Source organism: Rhinolophus sinicus, chromosome 1 (assembly GCF_057876585.1).
Source record: "Rhinolophus sinicus isolate RSI-liver-muscle chromosome 1, RSI-T2T, whole genome shotgun sequence".
In the NCBI taxonomy this organism is placed as follows: Eukaryota; Metazoa; Chordata; class Mammalia; order Chiroptera; family Rhinolophidae; genus Rhinolophus; species Rhinolophus sinicus.
Window position 1 is genome coordinate 121,080,232 of NC_142501.1, and position 16,648 is coordinate 121,096,879.

A 16,648-nucleotide genomic window follows, 5' to 3' on the forward strand; every position below is an offset into this window, starting at 1 on the left:
TGAGGATAGAATTTTAAAACTCCAAGAGGTAGGAATCAAATCCAACAAAGTTAAAATAATTTTAGCACAGCCAAATAATAAATTTATTCCATGAATACAAACATGCTTAGAACCCCAAGAGTTAAGAATCAAATCCAATAAAGTTAAAATAATTTTAACACAACCAAATAATAAATTTATTCCATAAATACAAACATGCTTAGTCTAAAGAAATCTAATACTCATACAATTGATAGGATTAATATTGATGCTCATTTGGTCATCTTGATAGATGGAAAAAAAAATTGATAAAATATATTCTTTCCTAATAAAAATGTTAGCAGACTGAGGCAGAGGGATACATATTAATACAATAATAAATATTAGTTCATAACAATGGGAGAAATATAAGCACCAGAGACATTCTTATTAAAATAAGGAAGACGGCAAGGATGTGATTACCACTATTATGTAACATTATTATGTGGAAATAAAGGGACCAGTTATAAAATAACTACACAGAAATCAATAGCTCTACAATGGTCAGATATAACCATTTAGAAAATGCAATCATTAAAAATCCTTAACAGTAGCAAAAATAGATAAAAATAGTTACTAACAAACTTAATAATGTGTAAAAAAAAGTGAAAAAAACAGTGAAAGTTTGATGAGGCAATTAAAAGAACCCCTAAAAAACATTGTATGGATTAAAAACTACTATGTATAAAATGTCAATTATTTCTACATCAATTCTATCAAATTCATAATAGGATTATTTTTTGAAACATCATAATGTGATTATAAAAATCACAGAAAAGAGTAAATCAGTGAGACTGCTCAAGAAAAATTTTAAAATAAGACGAATAATGGAAGACTTAAACTACTCAGTATTAAATTATGACATATAAAACTATAATAATGAACTGAAAGCAACAAAGGAACAAGAGAAACAAAGAAACAAAAACTCATAGACACAGACGATAGTTTAGTGGTTACCAGAGAGTAAGGAGGGAAGAGGGTGGTTGAAGAGGGTAAAGGGGGTCAAATATATGGTGATGGAAAGAGAACTGACTCTGGGTGGTGAACATACAACATGATATATAGATGATGTATTACAGAATTGTACACCTAAAATCTATATAACTTTACTAACCATTGTTACCCCAATAAATTTAGTTTAAAAAACTATAATAATGAAATATTTATAGTAATTCCATAAGAAGAAACAAAGCAATCAGTGGGAAAGCATACAATTTGAGAAATAGGCCTTAGCATATGAGTTTATTATGTAATAAAACATGCAGTTTCCCCAAAATGGGTGAAGAGCTATTGTTTAACAAATGATCCTGGGACTCTTAGCCATCTATTTGAATAAAGTTTTTTGTTTAAATTTGAGTCTTACTTCACACCAAATGCCAAAATAAGTTTAGAATAAATTAGAGAACTAAAAGTAAAAAATGAAATAATGGGCTAACTTAGAAAAACTATGGCAAATATTACTTAATGCTGAAGAAGTAGAGGCCTTTTTGAGGAAAAAGCAAACAAATAAATCATGAAAGAAAAGGTTGAAAAACTTCACAACGTAAAAATACAAATGGCTATATAGCAAAAAAAATTCATATTTAGATTTGAATGGCAACTTACAGACAGATGAACTATTTAACAGAGATTTAATGCTCTCAATTCATAGAAATCATATTTTTTTAAAAAAGAAAAGCTCAAATAAAATGGGGAAAATAAATGAGTATATGATTCAAAAATATAGAAACACAAATAGTTAATAATATGTTTTAAAAGTTTAACCTCACCTGTAATATAAGAAAGGCTAATTAAAACATGGGACCTCATTTTTAATCCATTGAATTGCTAAAAGGATGATGGTGTGTATTTTTATAAGGGTTAAAATGACATGTACATGTTCATTTATAGGTTGAATAAAATTTTTATAAAATAATATAATGCAAATTATGCTGTCATTAAAATGAACTCTCAAGGGATATTTATGGACATGGAAAAATATAACCCAGACTATAATATTAACTGTGGAAAAACAAGTTATCACATGTTATTATCCCAATTTAATTAATACATAGGTATAAGACAATATACATTAAATAAAGACTGGGTCGGACAAAAAACTAACTAATAGTATTTAGCATTGGAATAACACTTTGTTTTTATACTTTTCTGTAATATTCTATTAAAATGATTATTTTAAAAACCAGGCAATGCTATCTAAAGCATAATTATGATTAAAATTTTAAACTATATATTGGGACAGTGTTATTCACGCTAAGGGTTGCAGTTCAGAAGGGTCAAGCTATCAATTACCCTTACAACCAGCACTTTTTTTAATGAAATAGAATGGAATGAAATGTCTCTGTCCTTTATATGAATCTTTCAACAACAAAAAAAGAAAAGAAAGAAAAAGAAGCATCACAACAAATATTTAATTTCAGTGTACACACATAAACACATACATACCCAGATATGTATATGTCTAAATACTTGATGTTACCTATATTTCTTACTATGGTTTATTTCAAAAAGTTAGAAAGACTCTATCTTGGAATAATCTGTTGATAGAATTGAAGATTTCTGAAATGACTTACTTTACATTGCTAATACTTTCGCATTCACTTCTTGTAGGTGAAATAGCCACAGAGAAGTCACTGAGAAACTCAGATTTAACTATTTCAGCCACTGCTGGTTTGAAGGAAAAAAAAAAAAAAATTAACAAACACAATGCCCAAACAAAGCATTTATGCCTGTGAAAATCTAAAATATATGATGCTCAGTACTGCAGGATTGTATAAGTCAAAGCACAGCCAAATTTGCATCATTTAAATTTTCCTTAGCCAGCATGTTTCTATGTGCACTAGCAGCATTTAAAGTTAGATGGAGAGCAAAGATAGACATTGAATTTTACTGTGAGATTAGTATTGAAAACAAGTCAGTTCAACTCTTTTGAATGAAATAGCTTTGAACTATTTCCACATGGGTGAATATTTTATTCTCTTTCCCCTTCTATGTAGCATTTTAAGGATTTTTTTAATGTAGGTATAAAATAAGTACTCAAATATCTAATAATCTGGGTAGACTTGGCATCTTCCTGATTAAAATATGCTGAAAGTTTGCAGCTCCGGGCTATTCTTAATTACTTTGCCCTGATATGTGTCTAATGGTTCTCCAGTGTATCATTTACTTTCTTTTTATGCATCACAACTTCAACGAATATTTCATCAACTTTTATTTAAAGCGGAACTAGGTCCATCATTCCCTGAAAGCATTGACAATGACAAATGAGGATATTTTGCCAACCTCAGCAGAGGCTTTTAATCAGAATAAGTTCTGAAAAGATTCACTTTTTTTCACATCAGCCTAAATGTTGTAGCTTCACTCCCAGCATCAAATCTTTCTTATCCTACACAACCCAAAACTGAAAACAGACTAGACATCAGGAGATGACACTCATGGGAACAAAGAACTTCAGCATAAAAAGCCAATTTACAAAAGTCATTTTCCTTATTAAAAATGTTTGTTAGTGAAAGTGGGGAATAAAAGCCAAAAGTAACAAAAGCATTTTTCTTACCAATAACTTGAGAGGAAAGTGGAACAAGAAGTGAATTTTTTTAATAAGATAAAAGAATAGGTATTGTTATGCTTTTAATCTCATATTAGGGCTACTCTCGCTTCTAGAAATCTAGAAGAAAGGTAATGCCTTTATTGTATAAAAGCATCTCTGCAAGATACCACATGTGTAAATGACAAGGTTCCAGATATCAGATATCAGATAATATGACCCCAGTTTTCCATCTGAAACTCATCTCTAAAGCAGTTTCTGCATTCTGCAGATAACTGTTCTTATTGGCATTGGATCATGATTCTGAGCTACAAGTAACATCAAGAGCTTTCATTAAATAAAACATATTATGCAAACATAATATGCATATCCTTGCATATTATAATGATATAAAATTTCATGATTTGTCCTAAAATATTGTCCCTGTAATGTGTTTCTATATAGATTCATCTATCACTCCCAGAGTGGTTCAGGCATGTAGATTCTGAACAACTTTAAGCTCAAGTTTCTAGATTTTAGGAGAAATATTTTTCGGAGTGAAATCACTGATCTCATGCCTAAGGTCTGCAATTGGACCAATCACCACGCCCTATACAGGAAATGAACTATGATTTTTAATTTTTTTATTGAGAGTAACGCGTATAATCTCAATTTTAAATTTTATGACCTACCTTTCCAATTAAAATTTTTCAGTATTTCAAAACAAAATGATTTTCCTCTATCTCACACCTTCAGTCTACCTGTTATTTATCTATTTTACCTTATGATAAAAATTTTATTACAATCCTGGATATTTTCCATTATACTTGTTTCTCATCTACAATACTTCTGCTTTTTTTTATAGGATCTTTCCATTTCTTTGATGCTGGAGGGTCATTTTTCACACTCTTGCAGACTGTGGCAAGAAAATTTACTAAATGTACAATTGATTTTTCCATTAAGATAGCACACTATGATAAATACACTTAAGGCTGCAAGGACCGTTTAAATCAGCAGACACCTTGATGAGATATTTGTCTTCAAGTTCTCAGAACTTTGCAGACCTTTATTTTTAGATAACAATGTAGACGACAGGTCAGCAAGCTACTGCAAGTACGCCAAATTTGACCCACTTCCTGTTTTTGTAAATATAGTTTTATTGGAACACAGTCACACCCATTTCTTCATGTGTTTGTCTGTGGCAGCTTTTGAGCTACAATGGCAGAGGTGACTAGTTCGGACAGGAACCGTACAGCTTGCAAAGCCTAAAATACTTACTATCTGGTCCTTTGCAGAAAACGTTTTCTGACTCCTGATCTAAAAAACTAATTGCTAACTGAATCTTAAGATTCTGTGAAGTTATTTTCCTAAATTCTCTTTTGTAGCTATTTCTTCTCACTGATGAAATGACTCACGTTCAATTATGTGGTAAAACACACTTCATTTTTAATAATTATGTATTGCTCATGTACCCATATGTGTTTTAACATTTGCTCTGTTTTCTTCACCTGAATATATCACCCTTGCTAAATAAATCATGTCTAAAATTCTTTCTACAAAACTAAGATAAGTTAGAGATTTGATGAGATTTACACTTTAATCTCTTGACTGGATAGATGCTGCCACCTGGGAGAATATTGTTTGTTTTCTAGGCTGCCGTATTTAACAGGGTTCACTTAACATGATTGCTGGACCCTTTGAAATCAACACCCCATTGAAATTGAGTGGAGAACAGTACAATTAATTTGAAGTATAGCTCTCTATCCATTTGTTTTGGAATTAGGTAATAGTGAGGAGAAGGGAATAACTTGAAAATAAAAACATTGGAAACCTATTACAGCTAGGAGCTCACACTGTAATGAAATCAGATTTTGAGAAATATTTATGAAACATGTGACCTCTGTCTTATTTATAAATATTGAATAAAGATTTGGCCCATGTTTGACAGCAACTTAGATTTCCTCTAGTAAGTTTCTATAATACTAATTCCCAAATATGATGGTAAAGGACATTTCACATTAATACGGTGCACAGAATTAGTTCCTAAACATTTTTCAAAATGCTATCTATAAAAAAAAATCTCATTCATTTATCAACAATTGTCGACCTTGCTACGCTCATACTACAGTCATTACTTAGGTATTAAAAACAGCTGATATTTACTAAACGTTGACTATGTCCCAAGCTTTAATTTTAATTAATCCTTACAAAACCTCTCTTGCCTCATTTTACAGATGAGGAAACAAGCTTAGATAGGAAAAATTACATACCTATTTTGTGCCCAAGCCAAAATTCCAACTCCAGCACTTCAACCTCGAGCCCTCCCTTTGAAACATGTTCTCCCCCAAGTCTTATAAGATAAGACACAAGCAATTGTAGTGTAATAACACTTGATTGGGGGGAGCGAGGTGAGGGAGAGAAGGGGGGACTACTGAAAAAGGTCGCTAACTATTCTAGGTGGGAAGAAACTAGATGCTTCTTGGAGGAGATAGGCTTGGGTTCACCTGGATTCACTAATTAGAGACATAAGTCATAGCAAGTTCAAAGGCAGAGACAAGAGAGAGCACAGCACATTCAGGGAGGGGCAGTGAGGCCATGAGGAACGGGTTGTAGCCAGGGGGCAGGAGGAGTGCGAAGGGGCCTGCCATGTGGACATACCATACAGAAAGTCAGTGGTTTTCAGATGTCACTGTGGTAAGAATCACCTGATGTGCTTGTTTACGATGAACGTCGCTGGACCCAAATTTCCAGAGAATCTTATTCAGCTAGACCCAGGAACTTACGTTTCAACAGGAGTATTAGATGATTACAATGTAAAGCGGCCTCTTTGCTCACACTGCTAAAAATGCTGGGAAATCAATATGCTGGACCATGACATAGTTAATTTCATTGTGTTTTAGAGAAACCAACAAGCGCTTAGTGGAGTGAGGAAGTCGTGCTCAAAAGTGATTTTTGGTTTATTTTGAATTCAGAAATAACATAAAGGTGTTTTTTTCTTAATAATTTACAACACACACACAGAGACAGAGACATACACACACACTCAAACACCCTTTCTTTTTTTGTAATTGCTTCCAGATGCTATGCAGAGCACTAGGCTATGAAAAATGTTAAACAAGCAGCATCCAGTTGTGTTAATTTTTTAAGGCACTGTAAGCTACAGAAATGCATGCACTTTTCCAACCAAATCTTATTTCTGTTTGCCAGTCAATCCTTCCTACCCTAGCAATCAGTAAACTGCAGGTCAATTAATAGGGAATCAATTGTGAATAAATGAATGAATTATTTAATTGAATCATATATCTTTAATAGAATCTAATTTCACACAATATATTGGGGGATCATTTAATAAATCAAGCAAAATGTGGTATTTCTGTACTTTCTCCTGGGATTGATTTAACCATTTAAGGACTAATTAAGATAAAATTTAAATTGGCCCATAAATTTAAGATTTACTACTGTCTTGTTATAATAGAAGGTAAAAGTTGGTATTTCCCACTGGCTTTGACTACATCTACAATAGAGTCAGTGAAGATAAACTGCATTTTAAAAACTGTCTGTCCCATTTAATTATTTGTGGTCAGGTGGCTCCAAAAAATATTTTTATTGTAGAAAATCGATATATCCCCATCTCACAAAAGACAATGTCAGTATGTACATTTCTGTTTATAAATTGTATTGGGGAATAGGGGGGAACAGTGGGGAACAGTGTGTTTCTCTAGGGCCCATCAGCTCCAAGTTGTCCCTCAATCTAGTTGTGGAGGGCACAGCTCAGCTCCAAGTCCAGATTGTTTTCAATCTTTAGTTGCGGGGGGTGCAGCCCACCTTGTTGTTGAAAGCTCATGCTCTAACCAGCTGAGCCTTCCAGCTGCCCCTCCAGAAGCTCAGCAGAAGCTCATTGTCTTCATTCTAGTTGTGGAGGGCTCAACTCACTGGCCCATATGGGAATTGAACCGGCAACTCTGTTGTTCAGAGCTCATGCTCTAACCAACTGAGCCATCCGGCCGCCCAGTATGCACATTTTTAAATATTTAAACTTGAAAAGAAAAAAGAAGAAGAGGGAATGCCATCTAACTCATCTGGAATTAAATAGACTCTAAATGTCAGTGTCTCTTGGGGTAATCAGAGATGGGTTTGACCAACTGGGCATTCTCAAAGTTAGCATGCCAGATCACACACTGATGTTTATTCCACACTTAAGCTTGTTCAACACAGATGGTAGGCATAAAATAGCTGAACTCTAGTGAGTCATGTCTGGGCAGAATGATAGATATGGTCTTTTGTGTTGACAGTACTGTTGTTTTCACATTCCACTTGAATTAAATTATGCTCATTCATGTCATAGTACATAATCTCTGGCAGAGATTCTTAGAAAAAGTCATCATGCGGACCCACTGCAAAACAAGTGGGGGGGAAAAAAGGTAGCGCTGTAAGCCCTATAGGAAAATATAAGGCAAAAGTTGAACAGCCACCATTTATTTAAAGAACTATATCTTCAGATTAACACTTATAAATATGGATTCATGTATATTATATATAAATGTATACTTAGATATTAACATCCAGGAACAATGTAAATCTTTAATAGGCTGGCAAAAAAAATATTGTGAATTTCTAATATGAAAAAAAACCAATGTGTCAGACATACTAGGCATGATCATATTATGACACTGGCCCTGCCTTCAAAATGTTCACAGTCAAGTCTGGTAAATAAGACAGAAGCATATGAAATTTTATATAAAGAAGAAAAGTTAGATAGTAAAGTAAGAGGTGAGCAACAGCAATCACGAAGCTATTGTAAGGGGTTCTGGAGAGTAATTTCTGAGTCTTGAAAAATGAATGGATTATAGCTAGGTAGATAAGGAGGACAGAAGATTATTTCAGTCAAGGAAGAGAGAAAGAAGCCACAAATGCTTATTAACCCAGCCCTTGATAAATTAGGCCTTTTAGATATGGCCTAATTATAGTGTTGTTAGGGGTCCCCAAGAACCCACTCAGGTTGAATGATTCACTAGAAGGACTCACAGAAATCAGAAAAGCTCTTATACCCAAGGTGGCTGTTTACTGCCGCAAAAGGATACAGAATAAAACTAGCAACGGTGAAAGGCACATAAGGCAGAGTGCAGGAGAGACAAGCTTCCAGTTGTCCTGTCCCAGTGGAGTTGTCCCTGCCCAAACAGCACTTACTCCACCGGCAACACTTTCTAAAAGCACACAGCGTGTACTGCCAACCAAAGAAACTCCTCCAAGCCTTGGTGTCCAGGGTTTTTATTGAGGGTCAGTCACGGAGAGATGAAATGCTCCATGACGAACCTTATATCTAGTCTCTATCCCTGGCATAGGTCAAACGGATACAGCATGGCCCAGGGCTCCAGGTGAATAAAACAGACATTCACCATAAATCATGTTGTTAGCATAAACTTACTTGCTTAGCCCAAGACCGGAGGTGTACAAAGACAATCTTATCTGGCAGGATATTAAAAGGGCTTAGGGGTTATCTCTCCCAGGCGCCAAACAAAGACCAGTTATTTCTTTGGAATGTGTGGGTTTGAACACCCCAATCCTGCTGAGTTAACCCTTTACTGCACAATAGAGTTTGTGATACTGTGGGTCTTAAACTTAAAAATTGAAGAAAAACTTAAATCTTAAAAGATCTGAAATCCTAAAAAATGATACCTGCAAAATATTTGACAACCAACTTCATAGACTAGTGGTTGGTCTTCCCCATGGGGAGGGATCCAGGTGTCCTGCCCATTGCATGGACCTCAGTGGAGTTGTTTGCTGCCATGTTTGACCCTAATCACATGACTACGTAGTAGTGGTTTTTACACAGAACGCTGTAAATACTTCACTGCTGCTCCACTTAACAGTTCTGTAGTAAAAAGCTTATGTTGTGCTAAACTGCATGTATGGGAATTAACTACTTACTGATCTTTTTCTTTTAATTTTGCCCCTCACGCCCTGCTCTCTTTTCTGAACTGCAATGTGATCTTCTCCGAAGATGTTCGAGTGGATTTGATCGCCATCGACAGGACTGGGTGGACAGTGGATGCCCTGAAGAGGTACACATGCCCTTTATTATGACAAGATTGAGAGGACTAAGCTGTCATAGATAGCTGCTACAACTTAATGGAAATAGTATCTAATTTGATAAAAGTAGCCAGTGGTTTTTGAGTCCTTAATATGTGCCAGACTTTGGGTTTAAGTCTTTGCATGTATTAAGTCTTTTCTCAGTTTATTCTCATATCCATCCTGTGAGGTAGGAGCTGTTATTGCCCCATATTACCAAGTGGAGACCAGGGAGGGGTGAGGGGAGGTGTGGGGGGAGTTGTGGAGTGAGCGTATCCAGAGCTGGGTATGTGCGTAGGGAATAGTAGAACCAGGATTTGAATCTCCATGAACTAAGGGTAGCTCTCCAAAACACTTGCTGCTTTTCTAAGATCTAGGAAGCCATTTTGCATCTTTTTCAGTCAAATTACGAAGCCAGAGTATGGAGGAAAAGATTGATTGCAGCAAATTTTTAGGCTGTAAGAAGTTAGAAATGATATAACATGGAAACAGTAATTCCCAGGCAACCATGATGGAGACAATGATGCAGTAAAGTGCTTCAAACAAGTGTATACAGTTGCAAAAGCAATTTTAACCTGGTGAATTTCATTTACACTCTTGTTTCAGGGTCACATAAAGATATTCTGTTTATGAACAAGCAAAGTGTTTCTTCTCCCTTCGTTAAGTTTTAGGATATGAATTAAAAAACCATGAACAAATAAACAACTTTTCTCATTCAGTAAAGCAAATCATGTCAAAGTGCTATTTTAAAAATTATTAGGTGATCAATAGTTACTAGATTCTTTTTTTAAATTGATTTTTATTTATGATGTCACATAAATATCTTAATAAATACATATTTGAGAACATTCTTGAACTTTAATCAACTTTTGACATTCATTTGGGTGATTACAGTGATATATACTAATGCATCTATTTCCCTTCACTTACTTAAAAATATAGTTCAAAAAGAAAATACACTGATACAGTCATAGTGTTTTTAGGATAATGTTTCTTTCATGTAATCACAGTTACCTCAATTAAAAATGTTTAAATTGAATATCTATATTTGTTTAAAGATCAAGGGTATAATTCAGACATCTTAATTTTCTTGCTTCAGTATAGGCCCACCATGAACCATGGGCGATAGAGAAGAATCCATCATATTTTAAGTCCTAAATATATTTGTGGGAATTTACCATGTTCTGTGGCCTGTGCTAAGCACTACAAATAACAAAGATTTAAAAGAAAAAATTACTCTCTACTGGCAAGGAACTTAGAATGTAGTATTCAATAGTATTCTATTGTATTCTGTAGTATTCAGTGTTTCCTTTGAACAAGCAATTCTCCCCTTCTTTTACAGGTAAGTAAACAAGGTCCATTTTCTGTGCCTAAAACCAGGGTTACCTTTTCATTCTGATCTTGTGAGATGAGTTTATTCACTAAGTGCAAATCCTAATACGAGCACTTACTACTTACTGTTCTAAGCACCAGTAATGTAAGAGTGTAGGAAGTGTGTCCTGCAGGGTAGCTAGACCACTGGACGAAGGGCTGCACTTAGAGAATGATATAGGCAATGATACAGGAACTACAAGTAGAGTAAGAGAAGGTTTGCTTTGCTTGAGGAGGTGAGATTTAAGGTGATGCCTGAAGGATAACTGGAGTTCTTAGAAGAGGAATGGCGAGAGATGACATTGGTGATGTAAGCAGGGACCAAAATGTGACAAGTTGAAGGAGTTTGGGTTTTATCTTGGACAAAAGAAAGCTACCTGAAGGGTTTGAATTAAGGGGATGATTTGATCCGAATGACTTTTTAAAGAATGACCCTGGCTATGGGTAAATACTGGTTTACGATACAAGAAGCCAATAAGTTGCCTGTAGCTGTAACTTAGGCCAAAAAGCTAATGATCTGAACTAAAACAATGAGAATGGTGGTGGTGATCACAGGGTGTGGTGAAGGGATGCTTAGGTAGCTTGTCGAATGGAAATGAGAACGATGCAAGGGTTTTAATGTTTGTTTTTTCTTTTCTTTTAAAAAATCTTTTAAACATTTGTATAGTATTAGTATAGTTCTAAAACACAATAAAAAAATGAATATCGATGATTGTACTACCCAAGCTAAGATATAGAATTACTGATGACTGTGAAACTGGCTCTTGGCTCCTGCTCCATTGCATCCTTGCCTCTCCCTGTTAAAATCAATAAAACTATTCTGAATTTTGGGTTCATCACACAGAATTTTGTTGTTCACTCTGACCCAGGATGATGCCAGTGCCTGTGGTGGCGGTTTATTCATTTTCATAGCTACGTGTATATATATCCTGTGGTATGAATATGCCGTGATGTCCCTGGCACTTTTTACATACTGGGATGCAAGTCTCTTGTTTATGGAGATTGTTTCCAGATTTTTCCTATTTCAAAAACATCTTATGCTTGTCTCCTGAATCAAAGGCACAAAAGTTTCTCTAATATTCCTTAAAGGGGAATTACTAAATGTGAGTTAGGTAAATGTTCAACTTTGAGAGATAATGTCAAATCATTTCCAATTTATCAACTCAATTCTACCAGCAGTGCTAGAACTGCTTCGCGTTCCCATTGTTTCATTATCCTGATAACCCTGGTTTTGTCGTATTTCTTGATCTCTGAAAATCTAATGGATGTATAATGGTATCTTATTGGGAACTTAATTTGCATTTCACCAATCGTTGATGAAATTGAATGTACTTTCGTATGCTTTTTGGCTTCTGTGTTTCTGCTTCTGTCTTTCCTCTTCTGTGAGATGCCTGTTCATTATCTTTTTCTCATTTTTTTATTGAATAGTTACCTTTCTCTTTTTATTCAGAACACTAAGTCTTCATTGATTATATATAACTGACATAACAGATGTGACATATAGCCACCTTACAAAACTCTCTTGCTAATTTAGACAACATATCTCAAGGCACTTGGTGGTTCTTTATTGAAACAATCACATCACCTATAAGTGATGAGAGTTTTGCTTCTTTCTGTTTCTTATGTCATCTTATTTATTTTTGTTGTGTTATTGTTCTAGCTAGTATTCCAGTTGTATATATTTTCTTCCAGATTTGGTTTAGTCTTTTCAACTTCTCTATGATTTTATTTAGTTACCATTCATTCACAGTTTAATGAGTCTGATTAAGTAGTCTTTAATGGTTATTTTCGTGTGTATGTATAGCTTGTTTAAAAAGACTTTTTCTACCAAACTTCATAAAGTTATTTTCATATGTTTCTTCTAAATGTGTTAAAGATTTGTCTTTTACATTAAAAGCTGTATTCCATTTTGAATTGATTTCTATGTAGGAGGTAGAAATCCAAATTTGTGGGGATTTTTCCCCCCTTATGAATAATTTCATGCAGAATTTATTCAATAATCCTTTTAGCAATTTCTTTCAAAGCCACTTCTTTCTTAGATAGTTTTCATAAAGTCAGTTTCTGGGGTCTCCTGTCCTAACGCTCAATTTGTTAATGCCCTGACCAATATCACACTGTCTTAATTACTACAGTTTTATAAGAAATTTTGCTATCCATAGGACAAGTCTCCTTAGTTTTTCTTCTTCAGAAGTTTTTTGACTATTTGGGGGTTTTTGTTCTTCATATAAATTTTAGATTCAACTAGTCAGGATCTGTAATCAATCAGTCAAACTCATTAACATATTTATTGGAATTACATTGAATTGTGAATTATATTGCCTTTCCAAATTATGGACATTTTTTTAAATTTCTCTTTTTGTTATTGACTTTTAACCTAATTAAACTGTTGTTAGTGAGCATATTCTATTCATATATGATACTGATTCTTTAAAATTGGTTGGAACTTTTTTGTGGACTAGCACATGGGCAATTTAAAAAAAATGATCTACATATACTCAAAAAGAATGTGTTTTCTAATTTATTGGGTATCAAGTTTGATAAATGTACTGTTCATTCAGACTTTCTCCGTTCTCTTTTTCACACTCTGAGCTCTTTGGAAATAGGCTTCTCATCATTTCTTTTGTACCTTTTATGTCTCTTGTGTACCATCTCATTTCTCTATGCTGCATCCTGGGGAATTTCTTCAGATCTGTCTGCCAGTTTATTAATTCTCCCTTCATCTTGTTTAATCTGCTATGTAATCTATACATGAGGTAGTAATTTCAATCAATATACTTTTTTGTTTCAAAAATTTAAATTGGACTACTTATTAAATCTTCCAAGTCATTTTTATAGTCTGTTATTAGCTCATTTTAAAATTTTATGTTTCATGTCTTTAAGTATTTCATAAATAATTTTTATATATTTTACATTGGATGATCCCAGTATATATCATTCATTAGTTTTGCTCTTTGCCCAAGTACTCTTTTTCTTTCTGTGTGTGTGTGTATGTGTGTGTGTGTGTGTGTGTGTGTGTCCTTTAATTAGAGTGCATGTTTGTTTGATCTTATTCCATAGGAATCCCTATGACCTTAATAGGTGATGTTTTCCACCAAAGAGGGTTTGATGATGGGAACCGGAGCATTTTAAAGGTTACCATATGCCCCTGCCTTAATGTGAGGTGGAGAGGTTTAGATTTATCTCCCTCATCTACTGCTGGCACTGGCTTGATCTTCTTAGAGTAATAGTGTTTTTTGACATTTTTGCCCTTAGAGCAAACCCTGCTTTTGTACTTAATGTATACTGTTTCTACCTGTCTTTATAACACGCAGCTTTTGCTTTGCTTTGTTTTGTGGGGAAGACAATAGAAAGACACCCTTGGAGATTTTCTTTACTTCCTGAAGATCCTAGTAATGCTTTAAAATTCACGTTTTTATCCAAAATCTATTAGTATTATATTCTACTTGTATTTAGAGTCTTTAGCCTACCTCTACTGCCATAAGCAAGCGAAGTCCAAGATTTTACTTTAAACTTTAGGGTGTCTGATAACACCCTTTTTTTTTTTTTTTTTTGGAAATAAAAACACAGGAGAAGGCTATTATGTGGCAAGTCCCATTTTAGACTTACTGAATTTGAGATGTCTATGACATCCATATGCATATGTTAAGTCAATAGATGAATATTTAGGTCTAAAATCCAAGAGACAAATGTGGATGGAAGATAATAGATTTATGAATAATCAACATAAATTTATGAATAATCAACATAAAGATGTTAATTGAAATCATGGGTGTAGAGGAGACTGCTAGTGAGAATGCATACAGTGAAAAGATGAATCAAAAACAGTCCATAAGAACCAATGATACTTTGGAGGTACAGACAAAATAAAGGAAATAGAGGAGTTATTAGAGACATATAGAACATTGATGAGCACGTGTGTCACAAAACCCAAGATTACAAAGTGGGCCACTGTGCCAAATGCTGATTGAGGTATCAAGAGTATACCATGGAAGGTTTAATAAATAAAGAGATATTTAGGAACATCGGCATGAGAAATTTCAGTTAAGAGGGACTGGGTAAAACAAGATTTTCATAAGTGGGGAAACTGGGAGTCTGAGAAGACCACCAGCTTTTCTGGGAGTATGCCTGTGAATGAATAATGTCAGCATGCCTTGTGGAGAAGAGGGAGGACTGAGTTTTTAAAATAAGATTGGACACACTTGAGTATGTTTCAGTGCTAATGGTATTAAGACAGCAGAAAATTAGAAATTTAGAACACTGAAGAGAAAGGATGGGATCAAATGAGCAAGTTCACAATATCTGAGAAGGTGGTCTGAGTTGGGCCAGAGTGGAGATTGAGAGGATAGCTATAGATAATAGAGCCCATTTGTTATCACAGAAGGAAAGAAGACTAGGTTAATATAGATTCAAGCAAGAATGCTGATTTGTAAAGAAATTTAAAGAATTCTTGCTGATGACTCTTTCATTTAGGAAATAAAAGGTAAGCCCGTTGGGTAAAAATTGGAAAGGGCGTTATAGGATTGTAGTTGTGAGTAGAATGGAGAGGGTTTGAAATTGATACTCAAGATAATGGGAGGGCAGTATTGCCAAGCAACGTGGAAGGACCTGCAGAGGATGCAGTAGCTAAGTTTTCAGAGCTCGGGGTGGGGGGGGGGGGGCGGTGTGATGGTTCTCCAGCTGGACCTGGCTTTGGAGCACGCAGGGAAAAGGTAAATTTTTTTTTACTATATTCAGCGTTGCTGATTTTCTGAAAAGGTCATATGGGAAAAATAACTGGGTGAGATGCTTGATGTTACTGAAAAGATATGGAAGTGATGGAAAAAAGGAGACTTAAAGGAAGACAATCATTGTGGTTGGGCTTTTTATGTAGTCACAGGATAAGACGAATTGGAGTGAACAGACTGGTACACAGATAGGCTGAAAATCGGATAACTGAATTTATGATTTCAGAACTAAAGTATTTCCAACTTCATATAAGATCCAGGGTGTGGGGATGATAACTAAAGTGGAGTCAAGAAAGAGATAATGAAATCATTGGAGCTGAGAAGATGCAGGACCTAAAGTTGGTGGAATTGAATAGGCCCCTAGGATGTTAAAGTAGAGAATAAAACTGTGTCATCTCCAATTAGTGAAAAGGAAGCCTTCTCAGGAATTCTTCCTAACCTACTGGTGCATTGTACTTCACTAACAACAAAAAGAGTTTAAGAAAAGTATTTATGTAATAATAAATTCAAATGCGGGATGAATACCATCCATTTGCAGAATAGGTATCTTCTACTCAAGGCCCATGAGAGGGATGAAATTCTTTAAAGTACAAAGAGGAGGTGGGAAGAAACACCAACTTCTAAACCATAAAGGTTTGGAAATAGAAGATCGTTACTGGTGAAGGTTATAGGACTTATTTTTATGAGCTATGAATGAAAAAGACGATATGTACCTGTTCCTGGTGTCCTCAGTGTAGCTCTGCTAGGGTAAAGATAAGCTACGTGAGTGCCGTTCAATCCTTTGCCTGGTTGGTTTTGAATATTTCATACAGGAAAACAAAATTTTAACTATCTATTCAATCTGTGGTGGATTATTTTTAAAACAATAAAGACTCCTTTGAGTATGGAGCAGCACAATTTTTTGAATTTATCATTATCAGTTTGATATGAAGGGAATGCATTC

The 16,648-nt window shown here is 34.7% G+C and overlaps 1 protein-coding gene across 2 annotated transcripts in view; it reads left to right on the forward strand.

Annotated features, from left to right (window-relative positions):
- PLXDC2 (plexin domain containing 2) overlaps positions 1-16,648 on the forward strand; it is a 391,914-nt gene that overhangs the window by 315,025 nt on the left and 60,241 nt on the right. For both annotated transcript variants that reach the window (XM_019756009.3, XM_088789077.1), the window contains one exon: positions 9,543-9,603. In XM_019756009.3, the coding sequence (XP_019611568.1) occupies positions 9,543-9,603 (61 nt within the window). The remainder of the gene's footprint in view (positions 1-9,542; positions 9,604-16,648) is intronic.